Raw genomic sequence first — 22,682 nt, forward strand, 5'->3', positions numbered from 1 at the left:
GAGTTCAGATGTCCGAGTTTTCTAACACTCTCTTAATCTGTTGCAGATTAAGAGAGTGTTTGCAACGTGAAGTCATTGCAAAAGCACAATGACTTCACATTGTGCTTTTGCAAACACATTTTTCTCAAACAACCTGGGTAGCAAATACAAAACACACACAACTTTTTTTAAGACTTTTTAACACTACATCAGACTGTGTGGGCGATGGTTTCCCCATAGGTTAACAGTGACCATGATTCGAGCAGACAGGAGATGTGCACAGTTAACGACAAAATTTTTGTGCTAGGATGGACATGCATATAACAAATTCATGTAGTCTTCTGTAATGCAAATCGCCACAGTCTGGAAGGCACATTGTGGTAATGACTGTATGTGAAACAAGCAGCATAAAGATAGCAATGAGAATGAGGCAATGTAAAAGTGTGTTGTTCAAGTCGTGTTTATCCGAGAGCCTCACTGAACATCTTATTGTCCCAGAAGATGATAATTCAGACTGACTGCCTTTGAGCCATATAGACTGACAAAGTCCCGTCTAATTTGCCAAAGTATGAGAACACTGAAAAAAATATTTTCAAGATTGATCCCATCATTGTCAGATTTACTTTTATCCAAAGCATCACAGCAGAACCACTTAAAGGCATTCCAGTCAAAAAATAATTAAAATGTTCAGCTCAACTGAGATGATCTTTTTATTAATCATATCTGTGTTATTTTATCTATTTGTTACAAAACCTTTCACTTCTCTCCAGGACATATTTATTAAAATGTAATTGAAATCTTTTTGACCATTTATTACAGCTCCTTAAAATTCTATTTTAGTTTTAAGGAAAACTAAAATACGGGCCTTATATAAATGCTACCAGTATTCACATAACTGCAACTCTGTTACATAATTGAATAAAAAAAGATATGTATAAAATAACAGCAATATCTCTGTGTAGGCGCACTAAATAATAGAAAGGTTATGACATAAGAAAGTTAACTTTGCAAAAACTCGACCTCAATCCAAAAACAGACAAGAAATATGGCTAGTGACTCTGTGTGATGTACTGTTCAGTACATGGTATTTTTTGGTTTTCTAATGCAAATGTGACAGCCAATGCATTATTAGTGCGATTCTTTGTGATGAACTCAACTGACAAATGGCTTCTTAAACCATTACGACACTAATGAAGTGTCCTATTTGCCTTTGGAGAATCCTATCGTGAGCATTTATTTAGACATTTTTCAGATAGTGTTAAGATGACTCATCACTATCTGTGTGATAGTGATAAGACACAGGAGGAATTACAGCTAAACATGAGCCCCAGAAGTAAGAAGATGACTCACCTGCTGAGCTGCCGATAGACACAGAGAGATCACTGTGGAGCAAGATTGTTATGTTGTTTGGGATTTATTGCAATTTCGCTGAGGTATTGCGAGGTTGAAAATAAACAGTGAAAGTTACATACAATATGCAATATTTAACAGATTTTGTTTAAAGTTTTTTAGATTAGTATTTTTAAGTTGCACTTTTGAAGGTTAAAGGAAGATTACAGATTTTGAGGAGGAGTAAACCTCTATCGTTACGAACTCAGTGCTTTCCATTCTGATGACTGAAATTTTCTGGAGGCCAGTTTTGTTTACAGAGACATCACAGTTAATTTTTTATTTATGTCAGCGAAAAGTGTTGATCCAAAATGGCTCTAGAAATGGTCAAAAAGGAGAAATGACCTTCAGCTTAATGTGAGCATATGTTTTGGCTGGAGTATTTTTAGTCATAGATTTTACATTTTAAATAAAGTAGAGCATCTACATTGCATTAATAATCAATTTAAGACAAGTTCATTAGCTTAGTTGTACGTCTGGAATTATAAGATGTTCTTCAGAAATTATCTTAAATCCCAACATTGAAATAAAAAAATAAAAAAACTTGAACATAACTTAAAAACAACATTATTGTATTACTTATAATATAAAAATGCTTACAATTTTATTTTGTGAGTGAGAAGCCAGCAAGTTTGGGAACCACTGCATTAGATTTTCAAGTTTCACAGCTTTGCCTATTTTCCATTATTCTTTCAAAATGCTACATTCCAAATGAGTTTATAATAATGACATAGCACGTTAAGTTTATTGTATTCTCATGGGTAATGTAAGCCATTTATATAAGCATTCCTATGCATAAATGTTGTGGAATATATATGCAAAGTTGCACATCTTAAATCTCATAATTCATCAGACTAAAATGCTGAGGTTTTGTCAGCCTCAGGACATGCTGGGTGAGACTGAGAAGAACATAGATGCACATCTTACTGTTTTTGCTCTCATGGGTGGAGTGTTGTTCACCTGCAGCTGTAGCTTGATGTCTGCCAGGATGCAGGCATCACAAAAACATTCACAGCAGAGTTAACTTTGCCGTAAGCTTTGAGCTCACTTTTCGCCAACACATGAATTAGCCCACGCTTATCTGTACTCATCTTTCTGATACATCTCAGCTGTGGATGCTGCAGGGGGTGTTGTAGACTACAACAAATCAATCCTCCCTGCTTTTTTATCTCAGTTCTGGACAAGCTGATGCTGCAATAAAGACAACTTAAATACAGGACAAAACCCATTCCCTACTGATTGCAGCTTAGTTTAATTTATTCTGGTCAGAAGATTCACAAAATGCATACCACGCAGACTGCTGAATACAACAAGCACTTCCCTTGACTCAGGTCAAAAATATTTAAAACGTCACTGAATTACACTGTAGATATCAAAACCGTGAACAGAAACAATTTAAGACTATCAATCCTTCATCAAGTGCTCATACCAAAGCCCAGTACTTGAACAAAGCATTTTTTCTTATACAAAGAAAAGGAGCTACATATTCCTATATGCTGACAGGTGTAGCATATTTCAAATGAGACAAATTAAGGGTACTATAGCAGTATTTTAAGCAGCATATGGAAACTATAGTTGCTTCTGTTGGACGTGATTGTGCTGCAGCGACAAGTTGTAGAGTTGTCGCTGCAGGACTTGGTGTCATTTTGGCCTCACCCAGTGTCAGATGTTCAAGTCCTATTATTGTTTCATGAGATTAATTGTGATGAGTGAAACTTCAGTGCAGGGTCAAGACAGAAACTCATTGCCCAAGTTCAAGTGAGTTCAAATTTCCATTGCTTAATAATTCATGCACAAAAAATTTACTCATTTCTGAATTTTAGTTCTCGAGATTCCAATAGCCCATGTTCATTTGATAAGATAAAGCTTAATGCGTCTCTGCCTCACGTTCTGCACGGCTGCACATTATCGCCTGCTGAGCAGAAAAAAATAGGATGCTGCAATCATTCTTTTCAGTCAGCGTGATCGGCAGCAATCAAGTGTTGAATAATGGTTGCTCCTTTCTTGAAGCCGACAGAGAGGTGACGAAGCAGAAAGGAAATGTGCTGTTGTGTTCTGCTTACTTCAGCCGGCCCAAATGGAGCAGCTGTTATTAATGAATGTGCTTTTCTGTTTGAAAAAGAATATTCAACTTTGATACTTTCATGCACAAAGAAAAAGGCACACAAGCCCATCATCTTCAGCTTTATGATGCAGCTACATATTGAAGACATTTCACCAAAAGAAATGGATGTCTAACATGTTCATGACAGCTCTGGCACGAGCAGAAGTAATACTGCAATGGAAAAAGTCATAGTTGTAGTTTTTCAAATAGTCAGTCAATGAATAAGATAAATGCACCTTTCAGACAACACCCAAATATTTTCTCTTAACTAAAATGTCAACAAACTACTCATTAGTTTTGACGCCTCTATTGTCTCCCCGTGTTTCTTCTAAGTCACAGAAGGAATTTTATTCTGAAATGTATCAAAAAGCAACTTTAAAGGCAAAAATTGGAAAAATAAAAAAAGCAATTAAAAAACTCAGAGTATACAATGGAGAGTGGCTTGGTCTCAGATGAAGCTACAGTTGAAATCTGATTATGTCAAATTTGAATGTGTATATTTAGAATTTTTATATAACATCCTTTACCAGAAATTGCCAAATGGCAAGCCAGATGTGTAAAACGTAATTGCAGCAAAAAAAAAAAAAAGAACATTTAATAAACATTGAATGCAATGAAGACAAATGGGGTTTTATGTGTTTCCTGAAAGCCAGCACAGCCACATGTTTTCCAGAAACTGGCTAAATATTTTTGTTGAAATAAATCTATCAAATCTGGAAAAATATATACAACATCTTTTTATTATTGTTGTTGGAGATTGGTGGCAGGCATTATAACGATAACAAGAAATGCTTACATTTTTCATCATCATAATGTCGTGAACTAACCACGACATTATGATGTTAACAGAGTTAAATGAAAAATCTCCAACACATGACGTCAGTGTGAAGCATGTGATTATTAGTGGAACATCCTAATGTATTTTCTGCTGCATCGAAATGAAAATGTGAAATCTCAGAACTAATAAATGATGTTTTATTGTAATTTGAGAAACCCATCACTCATGTGTTACAAATATTCATCTTGTGAACCCCAACCCATAGCATGATTATAGCATACAAAGATGTTAACGTGAACAGGGACACTCACACATGCACACATGCACAACCCTGAATGGTCATCCTCCGTCACCCATCTGGAATAGTTAACTTTCTGCTTGGTTGGTTTGCTTGGTTCAGGGAGGCAACAGAGAGAGATGAAGGGTGCTGAACCGAGTCATGCAGCATGAGCAAATAAGGAGGAGGAGGAAGAAGAGAAAGAACAGGAGGAAGACTGTTTCTAGGCCTCTGAATCACCGCCAACATCACCCAATACATCTCTGACTCAAAAAGGACTGGAGTGCCTGCTTCACTCTTACGTGGCAAGAAAACCAATCACAACACCTGGCAGGCAGGACAAATGGAGATGACAAGACACATTTAAAGGACTCGTATTACAGCTTAGACATTTTTTTTTTTTGTCAAATATTTTTTTTCTCAATTGACAAGAAAAAATTGGTGAAATATTTTTCAAATAAACTATCATAACTTCATATTGAATTCCATCCTTTTGCTTCTTACAGTTTTCATATTTATTTTCTTTTTGACTTTAGGAAAACAGGTTCAATAGCACTTTTACCAAAATCAAACAGCCAACATATGTACATTTGAAATGTTTTTTTATTTACTTTTATTCATACAAAGATGCTGTAATGTTCGGAAAATGACTTTTCGATGTAATTATGGAAGCACAGATGAGTATTTGTGTTTCATGGTAAGATGGCGTTGTGATGAAACACTGCAAAACACTCAAGAGCCTGGGTTTTGATTTAAACACTGCACAGGCCGTGTTTTTGTAATTGACACTCCTGAAGCTATTTGGATGCTGGGAAGTTGATTTAACTTCACATGATTTGATAGTTGGAGTTAAGTGGGCTAATGAGTAAGTGGCAAATGAAATGTATCTGGGTCAATATAAGTCCATAAATTAATATTTTACTCGGGCAATCTATCTATGTTGCTACATTTCAGGAAAGCATGCTCCTTAAAAACAGACAATCGACTCCGCCTGGTGTGTTAGGATGTAGCACCATGCACGTTGGAAATAGGTGATGAGAATCACGTAAAAGCTGGTTTCAGTCCAGGTTTCTGAATTAAGTGTCTGGATTTAATATTTTTATTGGGCAAAAAAAAAATAGACTAGTCAAGCACAGTCCACTATATCGACCACAACTGCTTAAATTGTTACTCTTTTTAAGAAGTTATTAAAATCAAAAGCCTCACAATAGCAAAACAATAAAATTGCAATCAAAATTCAATTCAGATTTTATTGGAAGATATGAGGTAGTCTGCAGCACAGAAATCCCAGAGGAGTATGCTCCATTACCCAGCCAGAGGAGTCCAATAAAGAGGATCTGGGGTCAGAATCAGGGCTAAAGACAAAGAAATCCAGCAAAAACATTCTCTAAGAGATAGTTGTGCTTTGCTGTTCTGCAAGTGTAATGTTTAGTGCATCACCCCAGTGAGTGTGAACATACACAGCCTCATATAAATTCACCCTCATTTGAACTCTGTTTACTCAGCTTAAAATGTAATTATTCCCTGCTCTATCACAATTCATTCTCTAATGAGAGATCCTCTTTCTGTTTGAGTGGTTTTTATCAAATGTAAATATTACTAGTGAGGAACCATCAACCATTCATATCATTCCTCTAAGTGGATGGGCTTTGTAAATCATAACATTTATAAAACGTTCTGACCATGTTAGAAAACACCAAGCAGGTCTTAGCCTGTATGTTTTCATCTTAAAGTTAGCAGACTTCACTTAGAGAGGTTAGTTTTTGTTGTGCTTGGAGATGTTACCTGCGTTAGCAAAATGTTTTAGCTGATGAGCTTACTATGCCATGCTTAGTATTGCATTTTAGTGTAAAGTTGGAGTTTATTACACGGGAACACTGTTTGGCTCAGGTCCATAGTACGTGGACTGCTGGACATCAGAGGACCAAAAGCTCCCTCCACCAAGCACTATTCCTAACGGGTAAAAGTTGTCACATTTCTAGAGGATCTTGCCATACTGGAATCTTCCAGAAAGGGTCAGGAAAATGAATACAGATATATGTATATATATTAAATAGTAGAAAAATGTCTAATTATAAAATAATATGCAATGGAGTGCTATGAATGGGGCACATGTCAAAGCTGCAAACCTTTGCACTTAAAATCTAAATCAGGTAATGGAGTTGAGATGTAACATGGCAGATAAAATTCTCAAAATGACAAAATACTGAATTTTTGAGCATAAACCACTTTTCAGAACTTAACAGATAAGTGGTCTTACTAGTTTATTAAGGTAGAGGCCAGACTTTTTGCAGAATTTAATAATAAGTTTTAATAAACTTATATTTTAATTCAATTTCAGAGGAATTTGCTCTGCAGTCGAGTGCTCTTTGTTTCGTCTCTCCATCTGTTTCTCTGTCTCTTACTCAAGTGAGCAGTTGGCAGAAACACACTGGCAGCAGAGGCAACAATAATCACGTCAATCTATGCCTGACGCTTGTGCAGAGATGATTTTAGATGAGTCATGGAGGCCAGAAGAGAAAGAAACAAATCAATAGCAGATGGAGCGCTGGATGGAATGGTGATGAAAGATGGATATTTAGACTGACATTTAAACCGAGGTAAATAGCCCTCCATGAGAGCCAAGCTTGAAACCGCTGCAGTGAATGAAGTCTGTTTTTTTCTGTTTATGCGTCTGTCTTTTTACATATGCACAAACAACATCTGACATTTTCTTACCTCTTCTTGTTTATAAGTCTATGACGTTCTCTCAAAAGCCTCTTCACTCCACTAAAAGCATCTGATGGTCATCACTCAGAAGGAGGAAAGGCTCTGCATAAACACTCTTTCTTCTTCTTCAGATAAAATCTGTATAATGCAAGTCATGCACTGCCTTGAAGATTGTGGATAAAGGTTTAAAAGAGAAAACGACCAAAAACATACTTGCTAAGTTTCTAACCTTGTCAGAAGAGTTTTCGGCAGCAGTGAAGCTTATTGTTATATTTGCTCATATATTTCCATCCTGTTCTGTACTCTTATTTCATAGCTTCTTACCATCTCTCTCTCTCTCCTTAATGCACTTTTTGTGTGAGTCGGAAAGAGGCCGACGTACCCCTCGGCCAACCATCAAACATTTACATCATGTGGTGTTATGGAGTGCAAAAAGGGAAAACGACAGAATGGCAGACAGGAAAAAGAAAGAAGTGCCCACAAGGCGGCATGTAGAGACAGCAAGAAAACGGGGGACAAGGCAGCACCAAAGTTAGATAAAGAAAGACCATATGGAAAGTGAGAGGTTAAGGAGAGTCCCAGCAGAACAAAGAAAGTGTGAAAGAAAGGATTCAGGAAAAGCTGAGCTGTTCTAACAGAAGACCCGTTGTCTGAGAGCTCACAGGTCAAGAGGTCACGAGACGCTTGTCCACAGTAGAGCCAGAGTTAGTCACAATGCGATGTTATCAACAGCTCTTTATTATAATCAGAATTACCAGACCACATTCAACAAATCACTATTAAAACAGCAGAAAGGATAAAGGAAACAAATCTATAAACAACAGCATTTGCAAATAAATCATCCTGAAGCATCATTTTCATCTTGCAAGCCAGTAAACAGTTAAATTGTAGTGCCAACTATTTTAGTTTTGGGCATCTGTAAAGTCAAAATCAATAGTATGACTGTTCAGATAATATTATTCAGGTTGCTGAGTGGTGGTTGGTATTGGGCAGATAGAAGACAGGGGAAAGCAAAACGCTTCCTTAAGCATCATAAGCAGGGTGTTTCAAACTAAAAGTTAAAGATTTAGGGATTTTTGTGACAACTGCCAAACCATTTCACAAGCTCGGGTATCCTCACATTAATCGTAGTGATTAAATTCTGAGTCGTTCTTCAAGGTTATTCTTCAAAAGGCGCACACTAAACTATAAATAGTAGTTCCTTTGTCTCTGTTTGTTTATTCTATGATAATTAATGCAGTGCTAACTCAAACAATATACAGAAGCATGTTTATGTAATGCCTTTTCATTTTATTCATTCAACAGTAGAAAGGTTATGACACTTTCATTAATTCATATTTTTATGTTCTCCTTAAGGTGTGGAACAGGTAAGCAGACAAGTAGGTCAGAGTTCACACCCTGTGATACTCAGAGGTTTTTCCAGGTGGGGCATTTTGTTTTCTTTATAGGGCAATTAATAATGACAACCCATACTTGTGCACATTTTTTTATGGCCTGTAATTCGGCTGTTTATTTTATTATGTCTGAAATGTGGCTGAATCAACAATGGGCAAAGAACAAGCATTAAATGAAGTTTAAAAAAAAAACCTTCTCCTGGCTGTCCACATCAATTATCTTTTTATGTTTGTTTTAGGTTACTCTCTTCCTACTTGTAGTTCTTATGAGTCCAACTTGCTTTTATTTTCCAATATTTCTAATTTTAGCTTCATGTCAGAGCTTCAGACTAAGTGAGCAAAAAGACCTGAGTGTCTTTCTCAAGGATAATTTATCATGAACTTGGCTGGTAATGGGCTCGCCTGGTGTTTAATGACGGTAATGGGTGTAATAGGCCTTTGTCTGGTCCCTGGACTGAGCCTATATGTGGCAGATTTATGAGAACAAACAAAGAAAAGAACATTTTAATGATTCCTAAATAAAACCATTATCTTTGTTTTTCCTTCCTCCTTTTCTCCCTTGTACCCACCCAGCCAGCACACTGACGGATCAGCCGTAGCCTTTACAATAAAAAAGGAAGATACAAATGGAGGTGGCTGCTAGAAAAGAAGAAGGAATAAACAAGAATCATATGACAAATATGTGTGGTTCAAATCACTGACATGACCACATGTATGACTGAGAATATAGAATTTCTTTTAACTCATGGCTGCAAGAATACGAGTAGAAATAAACATAGGAGCGGATCAAAATCTGGATTAATTTCCTGACCCTCATTTCCCACAATGAGATCTTTTTTTATTTCACTGCACAAAAGTCATGAGTCACTCACATTGCACTGCAAGTCAGAAAAAAAACTATGCATGTGTATGGATTTTTCATTATCCTGTCTTTTCAGAGTGATGTGTTTCATCTTCACCAGCATCAGGAAGCATCTAAAATGACTGAATTTAAGCAAAAGGAGTCACCTTGAGCTTTCTTAATACTCACTTTAAGCCAGCTCCCGACTTTGAATAATCCGCATACTAAAAAAACAAAACAAAACAAAACAAAAAACAGCATAGCAAGCTTTCTTTTCACCAGATAATATGAACCCTGAATGTTGCTGGACCTAAAGGCAGATTTGAAGACAAAATAAGAAAGGGAAAATGTAAAATGTTATTTGGGGATTAAACTGTATAAAATGGTCAATTCATTTACACCCATGATTAAAAACACAACAATGTCATGATATTATTATATTAAATCCCAAATTTTATTTAAAAATGAAATTAATTACCTAGAAGCTTATTTTAAGAATAATTATTCCTATTTTTGCTTTAAAAAATTACCACACAAAAACATCCATTCATCCAAGGCATGTCCTTTGTCCTCTTGATTTTGATCCATAGACCTCAGGAAAAATACTGAAAAATATTTGCTAAGTTTCGTGCTTTTATTGGGTGGTGCTCTTTTAGTTTCTGTGACATTACACTTTGTGTTTTGTCAATGGAAATATTTCAAAACAGACCAGTTTGTCTTTGTTAGTAGCCTTCCAAGAATTTGCTGGCCAGCAGTGGACAGAATAGATATAGCATTTTTCACTGTCATGCCAGTACTTTACACAAACAAACCAAAACTTTGTAACATAATTTAATATCCATTAATGTATCTAAATTAATGGGTAGATGAGCATTATTGCTGCATTACTGCATGCTCCTTATGGCCGGAGAAAACAAGTTACTCCATTAATCTCTGTAGCATTCCCATTAAATATGATTATACTTTAGAAATTTTCAGAGAATTTCTATGAACCTTGGTAGGCCTGGGGTCAGCCCATAAAGAAGGTCAGAACTGAATCAGAGCATCTTTCAATCTCGTCTAGATAATGTCAGTGACATCAAAATCTTAATGTTCCTGGTGATTTTGAATGCATCAGTCATTGTAGCTCGTGTTGAGTCATATAGGCATTCATTTGCTCCCTGGGGTTGTGGACGAAGGCGGACCACCGGGTTGCGTAATGCACCTAGCAATCCCTGCACATCTCAGCCGTCTTCCAAAACAAGGTCTGATCAGTTCATCACAAGATGCATTGAGGTACAAGGCAGAGATGTAGTAGTACAGAGGGGAAACTCTGCTGAATGTCACCTTTATTGCATTATGTAATCCCATAACTCTCAGACAAATCACAACGCATTACATCTCAGACAATCTTACAACCTAATTTTAAAGAAAGCTCAGGTTTTATACCCTTCCATTATTTCTGTTTGTGTGTTTTTATCCATTGAACTTAACTCTTAAATTAATTTCTGTCTGAATCCTAGCACTCATGTTTATTCCATCTTTTTCCATGTTGAGAGACTCTTCCTTACAACCCTTTCTATCAGTCTCCTAATTCTCCAACAATTTCACCCAAGTACATTAATGTGTGCTTTTTCATTTCTTCTCATCCACACTTACTATGTTTAAATTGTCTTCCTTATTTCTTTTGACTGACCACCCAAAGGCCTTACCAGGTGTGAGCCACGGTGAAGCGCCGCCTCTGTCGGATGCTCTTGTTCACCATCAGCTTTCGGAAGAGTCGCGGGGAGCTTCTCGGGGACAGTTTGGGAGACGTTGCTCCTCTCTTGCCTCCCACCACGCCCGGCATCTTTGGGGGCTCCAGCTCCAGGTGCATGTGCTCCTTGAATGTCCGAATGCATGAGTCCATTTCCACGCTCAGCTCGTTGGACGACATACCTGCAGGATGGAGTGTGCTCCCGTTTGGGAGACTGTAATTCCTCTGTCAAATTATGACCAACCTGCCTTTCATGTAAAGTTGATTCCTTGTTTTCAGTGAAGAATCAAATAAGTTTTTATCTGTTGAAAGGTTGCAAGACAGACTAAAGCAGCCGTTCACATAGACTTTCACCCAGAAATGGGATCCTCCCTCCTTGTCCTGTTTTTCACAGGCTTCAGGAATGGCCAGCCAGTAGTTGAGCCCCCTGTCTTTCTCTTTGTTTTTGGTTCATCCCCAGTGCCTTCTTGCAGATCTTTTCTTTATGTGAGGCTCTACGGCAGGGTCACACAGGGAAAAAAAATCCTCTTCTCAACTACGCCACTCTCCCATTTCCCCCCTGGTCCTGGTGCCAGTTAACTGCACACCTTCGCATCAACTCTTTCTCTCAGTCCATCCAGGTAGCCTGACGTTGGAGGATCTCCCTTATGAAATATTCAAAAGGGCTGAAAACTGCTCTCTGCCTCCTCCATCAACCACTGCTTGACTGACCGCCTCTTTCTGCAAACAACCCCCACCTCTCTCTTTCTCTCACTCTCCTAAAGGCACTCCTGGTGTGGCACAGAGTGCTGAGTCTCTAGTCTGATTTCCCTTCCACTCTCCCAGTCAGAGCAGCGAGAGGAGCAGAACGCAGCATGCAAGCAAATACTTCCCTCTCTGTTTCATTCAGAATATATGCAAGACACCCAGAGCAGGCACGCAGCAGGCAGAGGCCACGCCCCCTCAGATGAGGATTGGCCAGCAAACACAGTGACGACAAGCGGGCAAACCCCGGTAACAGGTTATCAGATTCATTATTTATTTTCTGTTTATCTAGGATTTGCAGTACATGTGTAGTGATGATGTGGTGACCTTTGGTGAAGTGAATGAGCCAAGAAGGAAAGACAATTTGGAAGTGAACAGCGTAGTGAGGTTGACTATGAAGAAACGCAAGTAAGCAGCTCAAAGGTCAGCTGATTAAAATGAAAACTCTAGTGAATGCATTTATGCCACCAATTAGGAGCCCTTTCACAGCAGGAAGAAGGAAATGTAATCGCATCATAAAAAGCAATTTGTATCCTATTTTATTCTGGTTGTAAACAATCAAACCATACAACAGTCTTGGTATGTAGATAGAGAGAAGATGAGGTATGAACACACTAGATTATTCAGAAGGGTGAAGAGAAAGAAAAACAAGAGTAATGCCCTCAAGGTAGAAAGGCTGTGAAGATGAGGGAGAAAAAAAATCCTAAAAGAACATCAGAAGAGGCAGAATGGCAGCATGACAAGTGATGGAAATGTGAGCACTAGCTTGTCTGCAATTGGACTGATTTGTTTTGGTGGTGAGTCACCGATGAATCCAAGCCATGGAAGCTTGCAAGAGCTTTCTCACTAGACGCTCGCCAAGAAACCCCTTTGAAAATGGTCTTCCAAAAGAAGAAAAAAAAACAAAAAAGAAGATAATACTGGTAGTAATTTGAGCCATAAAGGCACACAGTCGATTAGTAAGTAGTATTAGTCAATAATTTCACATTTTACTTTGCTTTGCTCTTTACTTGAGTAAGAGAGCAAATTGTCAACCCCTAAAAAAGAAAAAGCCAGCATGGAAAAAAAAAGAAAGCTTGCGCTTGAGAAAATACAAAACTAATCAATGTAACAAAATAGTCTCACACTTGCTCAGAATTCCCACAGCGTAAAATACAGTTAATGGTTTGTCGTCTTCCGCTCAAAGTGTAACCTTGACCAATCATGATTCTTGTATTCATGGTGTGTTGATGTTTTAGTCTGTTAAGTATTCTTCATGTAGTTAGATGATTATATCCATGCTATTATTGTGAAACGTAGCCGTTTCCTCTCCTCACGTGTTCCCTCTTTTTCCCCAATAACTATTTCAATCAAGAAATATACATGAACAAAATAGGACAATAAAGAAGAAAATATGAACATAAATACAAAATATATTGTATTTATTGTATAACATGTAAATTATGTCAAAATTAAATTATTGCTCAAGGGTTGTAGTGCTTCAAAGGCACTTTAGCATGGACTATATTTTACATGTTACTGTAATTATCTTCCTTAAATAATTGAATGTTTGTGTTTCATTGCAATATTGGTCTGATAATGTTAATTTGAGCTGTGATCCTTGAAAACAGTTACATGTTCCACACAAGCCTGCTGCATTATGTGGAAGAGCTACACAATAACAGGAAAATTAATGAAAATAAAATGAACTTCCAACTAAAATTATTTCTAAATTCATAATTAACTTGCACTTTAAATATGTGCCCAAGGTCAGAGCTGCACTCTGTAGCTATCCTACTAGCTTATGGACTTTCACTCCTCATTACATGACTAATCTGTCAAAATTTTTCCAAATTCTTTTCCAAGTTTCTGAAAAAACTGTAATGTTGCTTAAGATTTTTAAATAACCAATTAGTATCAAGAGCCAATACCACACATCGGGTAAGATCCAACAAAGATCGATGTTGATCTTAGAAAAACTTGCATTCGAGGCTTTCGCCAAGGATGAAGGAGATTTAAAAAAAAAAAAACGGTTGCATTGAAAACTGAAAATAAATATATTATTGTAATTTTGAAGAGAAATTACATTTACAGGATGTGGCCATTTTATCACAGAAACAATAACACAAAACTGCATCAATATCTAGTTGAGAAATTGAGTTTTATTTATTATTGAAGAATAATAAATTTGATTCTTCAATTGACAAACCTAAACAACCAAAACCAACCTATGAGTCTGGAGTGAAAAATCTCAGATTGAGCCATAAATTATTTGAAAATTCAAGAATTGGTAAGATTTAACAGAAAAAAAATTAAATTATAGAGATATGCACATAACTTCACTGTCTATGATATGATATTTACATAATTAAATGGATACTTTTGTTCCACTGGGTGAAATTAAGCACAAATGTCGCTGACTGATGCTGACCCAGGTGTCAAAAAAGAAGAAGGAAAAAGAGAGTTTTTTTTTTTGTGCCGAAAATGTAGAAATTAAAATAATTGGTGTTGAGAATATTACCAAGACACATTCCAATGAGGGTGAAATGCATTTCTCCAGTTGAAAGGAAGACTTGTTTGATTATTGTCATTATTGGGAGACAATGACACGAGAAGAACAACACAAAAAATGCTATGTGTGTCACTGCAGCCGTTAGCCAATCAGAGCAGAGTTGTGTCAACAGAAAATAATCCAAGCTTTTGCAGCCAGAGAGCAGAAACGGTGGCTTTTGACGTAATCTGGCTGCTGCAGTGTTGCTCCAGCAACCTATTAATGTCACATGACATGGTGACGTTCTTCAGTGCTGGCAAAATAAAACGACATTCTTAACCAGCATGTATTGCTCAAAGATGATGAGTTTTCAAACTTGTTAAATAATTTAAAGAAAAGAGCTTTTTTTTTAAATCAAATCAAAATCCTAAGCCATTTTTTACTGGTTCTCACTCTCTTAATAATGTCAAGATAAGAAAGGAAGAATCACAGAAAATAAATGCTGGTAACAGAAAAAAGATTAAATCACCACAATGTGCAACAGCTCCTGTAACAATCACTGAATCTCAGGAAGTTGACCCTTTCAATAGTATTTGCTACTGTAAAACGTGAAGCAAAAGGAAACTTACAGGAACATATTGAACAACAATTAGCAAAAAAGTGCAGAAATTTCATTCTGGTTTTTACAAGAGGGACACTTTGGTCTCTCTCTTAAAAAAAAAACAAAAAACAAAGTCTGGAGAACATAGACACAAACCAGGACTGCTGGAATCAGAACAGGACATGCTTGGCATGAACTAAATACAGAACATTACAGCACAAACCTTACATCAACCTGAATATGTTCCAGAGAAATTTAGCTGACGAGGAAATATTTTTTTATGTGCAGGGTGGAAAGGCACATCAAAAGGCTTTTAATTTAATGAAACGCAAATGTTTATGTGACCTTTAAAATAAAATATTTATTATTAATACAAAATAAGCAAAACTGATGGAAACTAATAGGTAGAAAATGCTGAGCAATTATGCTCTGATTTGAATATTAGTTCATACTTTCCAGGAATCTCAGAATCCATTGACTTCCAATCTCTGAAGTTTATTTTTTTAATGCAAACTCCTCTATTCCAAAGTAACAAAAGTTCATAACATTATCAAAAGTATAAAATAAAGTGCAGGAAGACTACTCCTGTAAGTACATTTTCCCCAAAAGTTAAAATTAAATGCAACCTTTACTACACACTTCTGAGCATATAACAACAAAATTAGTAGTCTATTCCTGCCAAAACACTTCAGTGCAGCTAAATCACTTTCTTCACCAAAGATACACAAAACAATAAGAGTTGAATATGTCTTTATTTCTTTTTTAAAGAACTGAATATCTAATGAGATTTCCTCTTTTTTTTTTATTTGACCATATCTTCATGTACATTCACTAGCTATTTTAGCAGGTAGTTTTGCCTTCAGAACTGCCTTAGTTTTTTATGGCAATGATTCAACAACGTATTCTAAATATTCTGCAAATATTTCCATCTTGACAGCACTGCATCACATGTTACTGCAGATCTGACAGTAGTAGATCCATGACAAAATGCTGCAATTTTACCACATCACTAAGGTCCTCTATTGTGTTTAGATGTGGTGACTGTGGGGATCACAGTGACCTTGTCAAGTTCCAGAAACCAGTTGGAAATTATTTGTGCTTTGTAAATGTGGCCATTATCCTGCTGGGAATAGCCATCAGAAAATAAGCATTCTATGATTACAGAGGCATGAGCATATTGGGCAACAATATTCAGGTAGTTTGGAACACAAACGATCAGTCGGTGCCAAGAGACCCAAAGTCTGCAAAAACACCCACAATAAATGACACCACCAGCAGCCAAATCCTTGGAAAAGCATCAACAGTTCAGGCTGAAGTAATTCAAGTTAATTACCAAAATGTTACTAATGAAATCAAGACTCTGAACCAGGCAGCATTTTCCAATCTCAATATTCACTTTTGGTGAGTTTTTGTGAATTATAGCCTCAGTTTCCTGTTCGGATCGGCACCCGGTCTGGTCTTCTGAGGCTGTAGCTAATCTGCTTCAAGGTTAATCTTTTTGTCCATTAAGAGATGGCATTCTGCATACCTTTGCTTGTGATGAGTTGTTAACAGCACACCAACAGTCTCTGAAATAGTCCTACAGTCTGTGCCACATTCTAAGTCATAAATCTCTGCTCTTCCCCCTACTTTTAGACATAAACCAGTTTAATAAATCTCCTTGGTATGTGAGAAACGGTGACAAGATTTTTTCCACCAGGCTTTAGTCATTCGTTCTAAATATTTAATTGAATGAAATACAAAAATAGCCGCAGCACTTCTGCTTTGCTGACGTGCGCCTTGGTGTAAACTGTGGCGCTCCAATTGCAGTTTGCTGATGTGACGTTTTTACTGCCATTCTGACATTATTGGCAGCCTGAAAGCTTTTTTTTAACTGATTGATGGCAAACATTGCACTGATAAATGCATATGCTAATGCAAATATATTCTTATTTCGAAAACAAGAATGTACAATAAACAATTTATAAGCACCATGCCTCGCCAGCACACAGAGTATATAGCCGTCAGGTTCCTTGGTGTCAGAGTAAGAAATAAAAACCATGTTCCCTTGTTTCCCAGCCTTCTACAATGAAACCTGAGCTAGGTGGCAAGACCATTCTTAGGATTTGAGTGTGTGTTGGAAAGAAAGAAGATCTTGGTTGTCACGTTGAGTGTTTGGGTCACATGGAGGTAACAGGGAGAACAAGGAATGAATTTAGGTGCTAAGATAAAAGCCCTTAATGTCGGATCTCTGGTTACATAAAACTCGCTACACCTTATTGCCCCTGTCACACTCCATCTCCCTTAGTTAGCAGAACCCAAGTCTGCATTGTGGCCTTGATTACCAGGTCTGGGCTGTTTTAGAAATCTCATTTGAGGGGGAAAAAAAACTCCACAAAAGCAGACAACTTAACACAAGGAGGACACAAGTTTTAAAAAAAGTTGCTGAGAATTTTCCAACAGTATTTTAACAAAGAGCATTCTGGTTTGAAAGACATGTTAAAATGTGTACAGGTTTAAAAAGGAAAACGAGGTCCTTGCTGTCCTAGATTTCCAAGTACTTGCAGACACTAAAAACTGTCAGGTCATGTCTCAACAGACTGAAGTCTCCAGTTTATTTTACATCAACAACAATAAAAAGAGAAAATCTTCAACAAAAAAATTACCAGAAGAGTTCAACAACCAATTAAACATGTTATAAAATATAAAATCTATTTTTACTGCTACTGTTTTTCTAAAGTTTGCATTAGCCCGGTTACCCTCCTCACAGTCGCACTTGTTCCACACACCTCAGAGGAGCGAATATTTGACTGAAGATTCACAACAACGCAACCAACCAATGTGCGTAATTCTTCTGCCTTTGTCTCTGTGCTTGCTAAAAGGAAAAGTGTAAGAAGCACCATCCTCCTGTTAGACGTGTGGTTTACCGACACCCACGCGAAAGCTGTCCGGAACACCAGAGAAACGGAGGGCACTGCTCAAAAACACTCTGACAGAACACAGAGTCAAAAGTCATTATCTGACCTGGGTCACTGATTTGGAACCTGGGGGAAAAAATGATGATTTCTATATTTAAATACAGTTTGCAAGAACATTTGAAAATGCAACATTTATCCATGGCGATTACTAAAATCACTATAGGGTTAGTTTTCAATGTTATGGTTTAAAAGAATACTGCACCTGACAGGCAAATAAACCCTGTTATTATGAAAGGTGAGGAAGAGAAAAAAGGAGCAGGAGGGAAAAGGCACAAATAGGCTTTGTTGGGCTGGGGATGAGGAGAACGCTCGTGCAGATGCTATACACTTGTATTTGACTTGTATGTGACAGGATGGCTAAGGAAATGCTCCTTGAATTTAAAGTGCTCTAGCATCATGATTGTCCACACAAAGGAATTAGGCTTTTCAGATTTTTCTGTTGAGCATTGGATAGTCCCCAGCTGGTTTAGCAGGGGCCTAAATCACTACAAAAATTAAGCAGGTAGTCCGATTATAAATATATTTAAAGAGCATGTTTATCCTGAAATAAAAAAAATATTTTTAAAAATTGCTGTTTTTCTTCATTCGAGTTTTGCAACTGGCTCTCCAGAAACACTAGTGATGTTTCCACCTTCCTCAACAGAAGATAAAGGTGTTACTGTTATTTAATGGTCAAAAACTGCAGGCAAAATAAATTATACTTAGTAAACATAACGGAAATGAAACACAAAGATGTTAATTAATTAAAGAAATTTCAAGATATTCTAACTTTTAACTTTACCTATGCATGCTACATGAGAAACCACATTCTCTCTGTTGATTGCAATACAATACCTCACTCTGTAGAGGTAGAAATCCACCAATTTTACAGTTCTGACATTGTTAAATATGTATAGACATACCAAGGTGAAACATCCACTTAAAACCATAGTGCATATGACCATTTCTGTTCCAAGCAGGAGGGAAACTAAAACAATAAGAAAAAAGTGGTTGATAATGGCATGAAACATTAGCTTTCAAATACAGTGCTGCAGAAGTGTGTAAACAGTGATGAGCTACATTAGGGCATCGCTTAACTGGTCATCATCACCACACATAATCAACCAGTGCTGAAAACAAGACAGCAGTGCAAAGAAAGGTGATATTTAAATGTGTTGAACAGTGACATAAAGTGTGGCCATTATAACTGCTTATGCTTTCTCTACATTCAAAAGAAATTAGATTTGTTATTTAAGTGTTTAACGTTTCGAAACGTAATTCAGAATGAAAATTTTCTTATTTAAGGGGCAAACATGGAAGCTGCCAACACTTCTGACTCTGCTCAAAGACTCCACCTCAATTTTTCCAAGCTGATAACTTATGCATGTTCAATATAATATAACAAGATATATATTCATGTTAGATATACAGCAATCGCCAAAACATTTTAATATGATCGAAAAGTTCATGTATTCTAGTAACTCAGTTCACTAATTGGAACACATTTTATGTATTAATAACTCAGACTGGTAAACTTAAGCTTTTATTGCTGTTAATTATTATGATTTTCCACGTTGAGCTAATGAAAACATGACATATAGGAGATTAGAGCAATAAAAAAAATCATGCAGAAATCATCAGAAATGTAGGCTTAATGAAAAGTGTGTTTGATACCGACTGGAACACATATTCAAATGTATTGAATACAACAATGCCCAGCAGAACTGACATTATGACTATGTCAATGTCTTGCAGGCAGTACCTTCTTTTTCTGTATCATATTTGTCTGCTGTTGTGTTTATATTTCTCTTCTCCCTTAAGGTCCAACATCTCTGCACCCTCCATACAAATACAAGCTTATCTCTAAGAGACACAAACACGCAAAGTCACACACAGATCCGGCAATTGGTTTTAGCTGGGAAACAAATGTGTAAATCAGCAGGAAAATAATTGAATCCCAAAATAACATCTTTCTCCCTCCTCCCAAAACAAAACATCGACAAAAGCCAGTTCAATGAAGTGAGCAAGGAGAAATCCAGCTGAGGGATAGGAGGGTTCTCTGCCTGAAAACACAATAGAATACACATAAAATGCTAACATCTAGCAGCTCAAGGGCTTCATGAAGTGGACAGTGTCGTGTTACATAAGAGTACAGAGACAGATCCTGTCAACCACTACATTTTGTTGCTGTGATGCCTTAATGGGACTTTGTGAAATGGTTCTTAATCCGCCAAGTCCTGTGGTGCTCTGTACACACAGGTACATTCACATGTTACATGAGGTTTTAATGGCCTAAAAATAGACAGGTAGGCAGGGAGCAAAGCACACACAAAGGAGACATCTGCATTTGCACAACAGGTTTACCAAACCACTAACATGCACCTCACCTGCTCTCAAGTTTGTTGCTGTCAGAGCAGTTCGTACTCAGACCAATTAACTCACTGTTAACAGAGAAAAAAAAAATGAATGGTGATATAACTTAAATAATTTTTAGATGAGTTAAAAATGTAAGAAAAAACATAGCTATATGTGAAAACAACTACTGACAAGTAGGACTAGTATAGAAGAATTATTCACATCCTTATTTGAAACATATGATTTCAAGAAACCAACCATTAGGACATCAAAAACTAACTTGTTTAGGAATTAATAATCCATGATTATTCATACATCTTTCTAACCTCTTAACTTCAAACTGACTTTAGTTTGTGTGTGCATTATCACATTGCCCTCTGCTGGTTACAAGAGATACTGCAGTTCTTTGGACAATCATTCTACAGACACTCCTAATTTTTTCATTCTATGATTATTTCTCATATTTTTTCACACGTTCAACAAGTCAAACTGAAGGATGTTTTGATGACTTACACCGTTGTGAATGAGAATGAAGTGAGGAAAAATTGCACAGGAAAAATGACCTAGTAATGAGAACCAAAGAGGCAGCTGTTTATTTGCATAAATATTCCCAGCATAACATCAACTGGTTTGATTCCCGGTCTCAAGCCATGTGAAGAACATCTTCCCCTGATCTTTCCACCCTTTTTCCCGTCAATTCACTCAAGGTCATTAAAGGTCATTAGTGCTAAAACAATCTTAAAAAGGAAAAGGACTAATTGATCCAGAATGAAAAACATAAATCAATAAAAATTCCAGCTATTATGTCTCAAACATACTTCCATGTTTACTAATGCCAGACGCACACAAATTTGCATCCAAGTAAAAACGTTTAGAACTTGCTTCCCACAAAGACTATTTTCTCCATGCCAGAGCAAACTGGAACTTTTAAAGCAAGAGTGGAAGGAAAAGAGACAGTCTTCTTTTTCTATATCTAAACACTTCTAGCAAAGCACATGATGACTGCAGCTGCAATCACTTAACACACATTCAGGTTCAGCGAGTGGGACACTCCTCCGGGTTTCAATTAGACTATCACTGGATAATGATCCCCAGTCATCATCACCACATCAGTGCAGGTGAAAAAAAGACTATATTGATACGAAATCCGATTGAAAACTAGATTTTATGTGCTACACATTCACACGATGGATGACAAAAACATTCTTAGACAGTCTAGTCATGTAATTCAGTGAGTGGGATACTTATAATAATGATGATGAGAGGAAGAATATATTCTTTATATCTCAAAGTGCATTGCATACATACAGATAAAAATCAAACAATGACATACACTGTATAAAAAGATCTACAAGCCTTTTTTCCACTGTTCGCAAAAACATTACATAGAAATATTAAGACACCATCCAGGACTTTAACAGTTGGACAAAAATGTGCATTTTAACTGCACACAAATACTGTTGCAAAATTAGTTAAAGACTGGCTTAAGATAAGCCTACAAAGGCATCACCCAAAGTGAAATGAAATGAGAAGGTGTCTGCCATCAAGGCAGCTGCAAAGTTGTATCGGACAAATTAATAGTGATAATTAATAGCAATATAATCAGCTGCAACCTCATTGTGGAATGTGTCGAAGTGCATGCATTGCTACTTAGTCGGACAAAATCTCTGTAAAAATATATAAAAAGAGTTTTAGTATTTCTTCCCCCTTCTATTCTGAAAAAATAGATTGTATTTTCCTGGATGCTGGTAATAACTATGAAACTCCAATATTTAACAACCAAGAAGCTTGCTGGCTTTTCTGACAGAAAACAGCACCAGATTTGGTTGGAAGTGAATTTGAAAACAGCAGGGAATGGCTTGTTTCTGTGTTTACCAACCATTCTGGGTCCACAGGTGTGATATCTATTCTGGGAGGGGCCCCAAATGGCAGAGATGTCGGCCTCGTCATGATCTCTTCGTCTGGTGTTCTCGATCTCTCCCCCTGACGCCAGGACAAGGGGGGCAGCTGCAGGTTGCCAGAGAATCGACGTCGGCCCCGACGCAAATCAACGCCGAGAGTACAGGAGGGAGAAGTGAAAGACTCACTGAGGCAGCAGTCCCGAGGCTCTCTGCTGTCCTGTGTAGAAAAAAGAAAACAGAGCTAAAATGCAGGAAGTGAATGGAGACGGAGGTTTATAACACAGTAATGTAGGCAAAATGTTTATGTTCTCAATGTCTGTATAAAAGAAATTAAATGCTACCCGTTTACCCACTAGGTGGCGATGTAGGCTGACTAAAACAAGTTAAAGCTTCATCTATAAAAACATCTCCTATTTGCAATTAGAGGATTAAAGAAAAGCCAGATCAAATTTGTGTAAAGATACTCATG

The 22,682-nt window shown here is 37.0% G+C and overlaps 1 protein-coding gene across 2 annotated transcripts in view; it reads right to left on the reverse strand.

Moving 5' to 3' along the window:
- pde4ba (phosphodiesterase 4B, cAMP-specific a) overlaps positions 1 to 22,682 on the reverse strand; it is a 137,852-nt gene that overhangs the window by 94,515 nt on the left and 20,655 nt on the right. Inside the window, exon 3 of one of the 2 annotated variants that reach the window (XM_055046958.1) lies at positions 22,192 to 22,430. In XM_055046958.1, the coding sequence (XP_054902933.1) occupies positions 22,192 to 22,430 (239 nt within the window). Of the gene's footprint in view, positions 1 to 11,162; positions 12,128 to 22,191; positions 22,431 to 22,682 lie in introns of those variants that run through there. The other variant, XM_055046959.1, reaches the window with a different exon arrangement.

The sequence above is a fragment of the Poeciliopsis prolifica genome, unplaced genomic scaffold (genome assembly GCF_027474105.1).
Source record: "Poeciliopsis prolifica strain line A6 unplaced genomic scaffold, Auburn_PproV2 SCAFFOLD002, whole genome shotgun sequence".
Taxonomy (NCBI): Eukaryota; Metazoa; Chordata; class Actinopteri; order Cyprinodontiformes; family Poeciliidae; genus Poeciliopsis; species Poeciliopsis prolifica.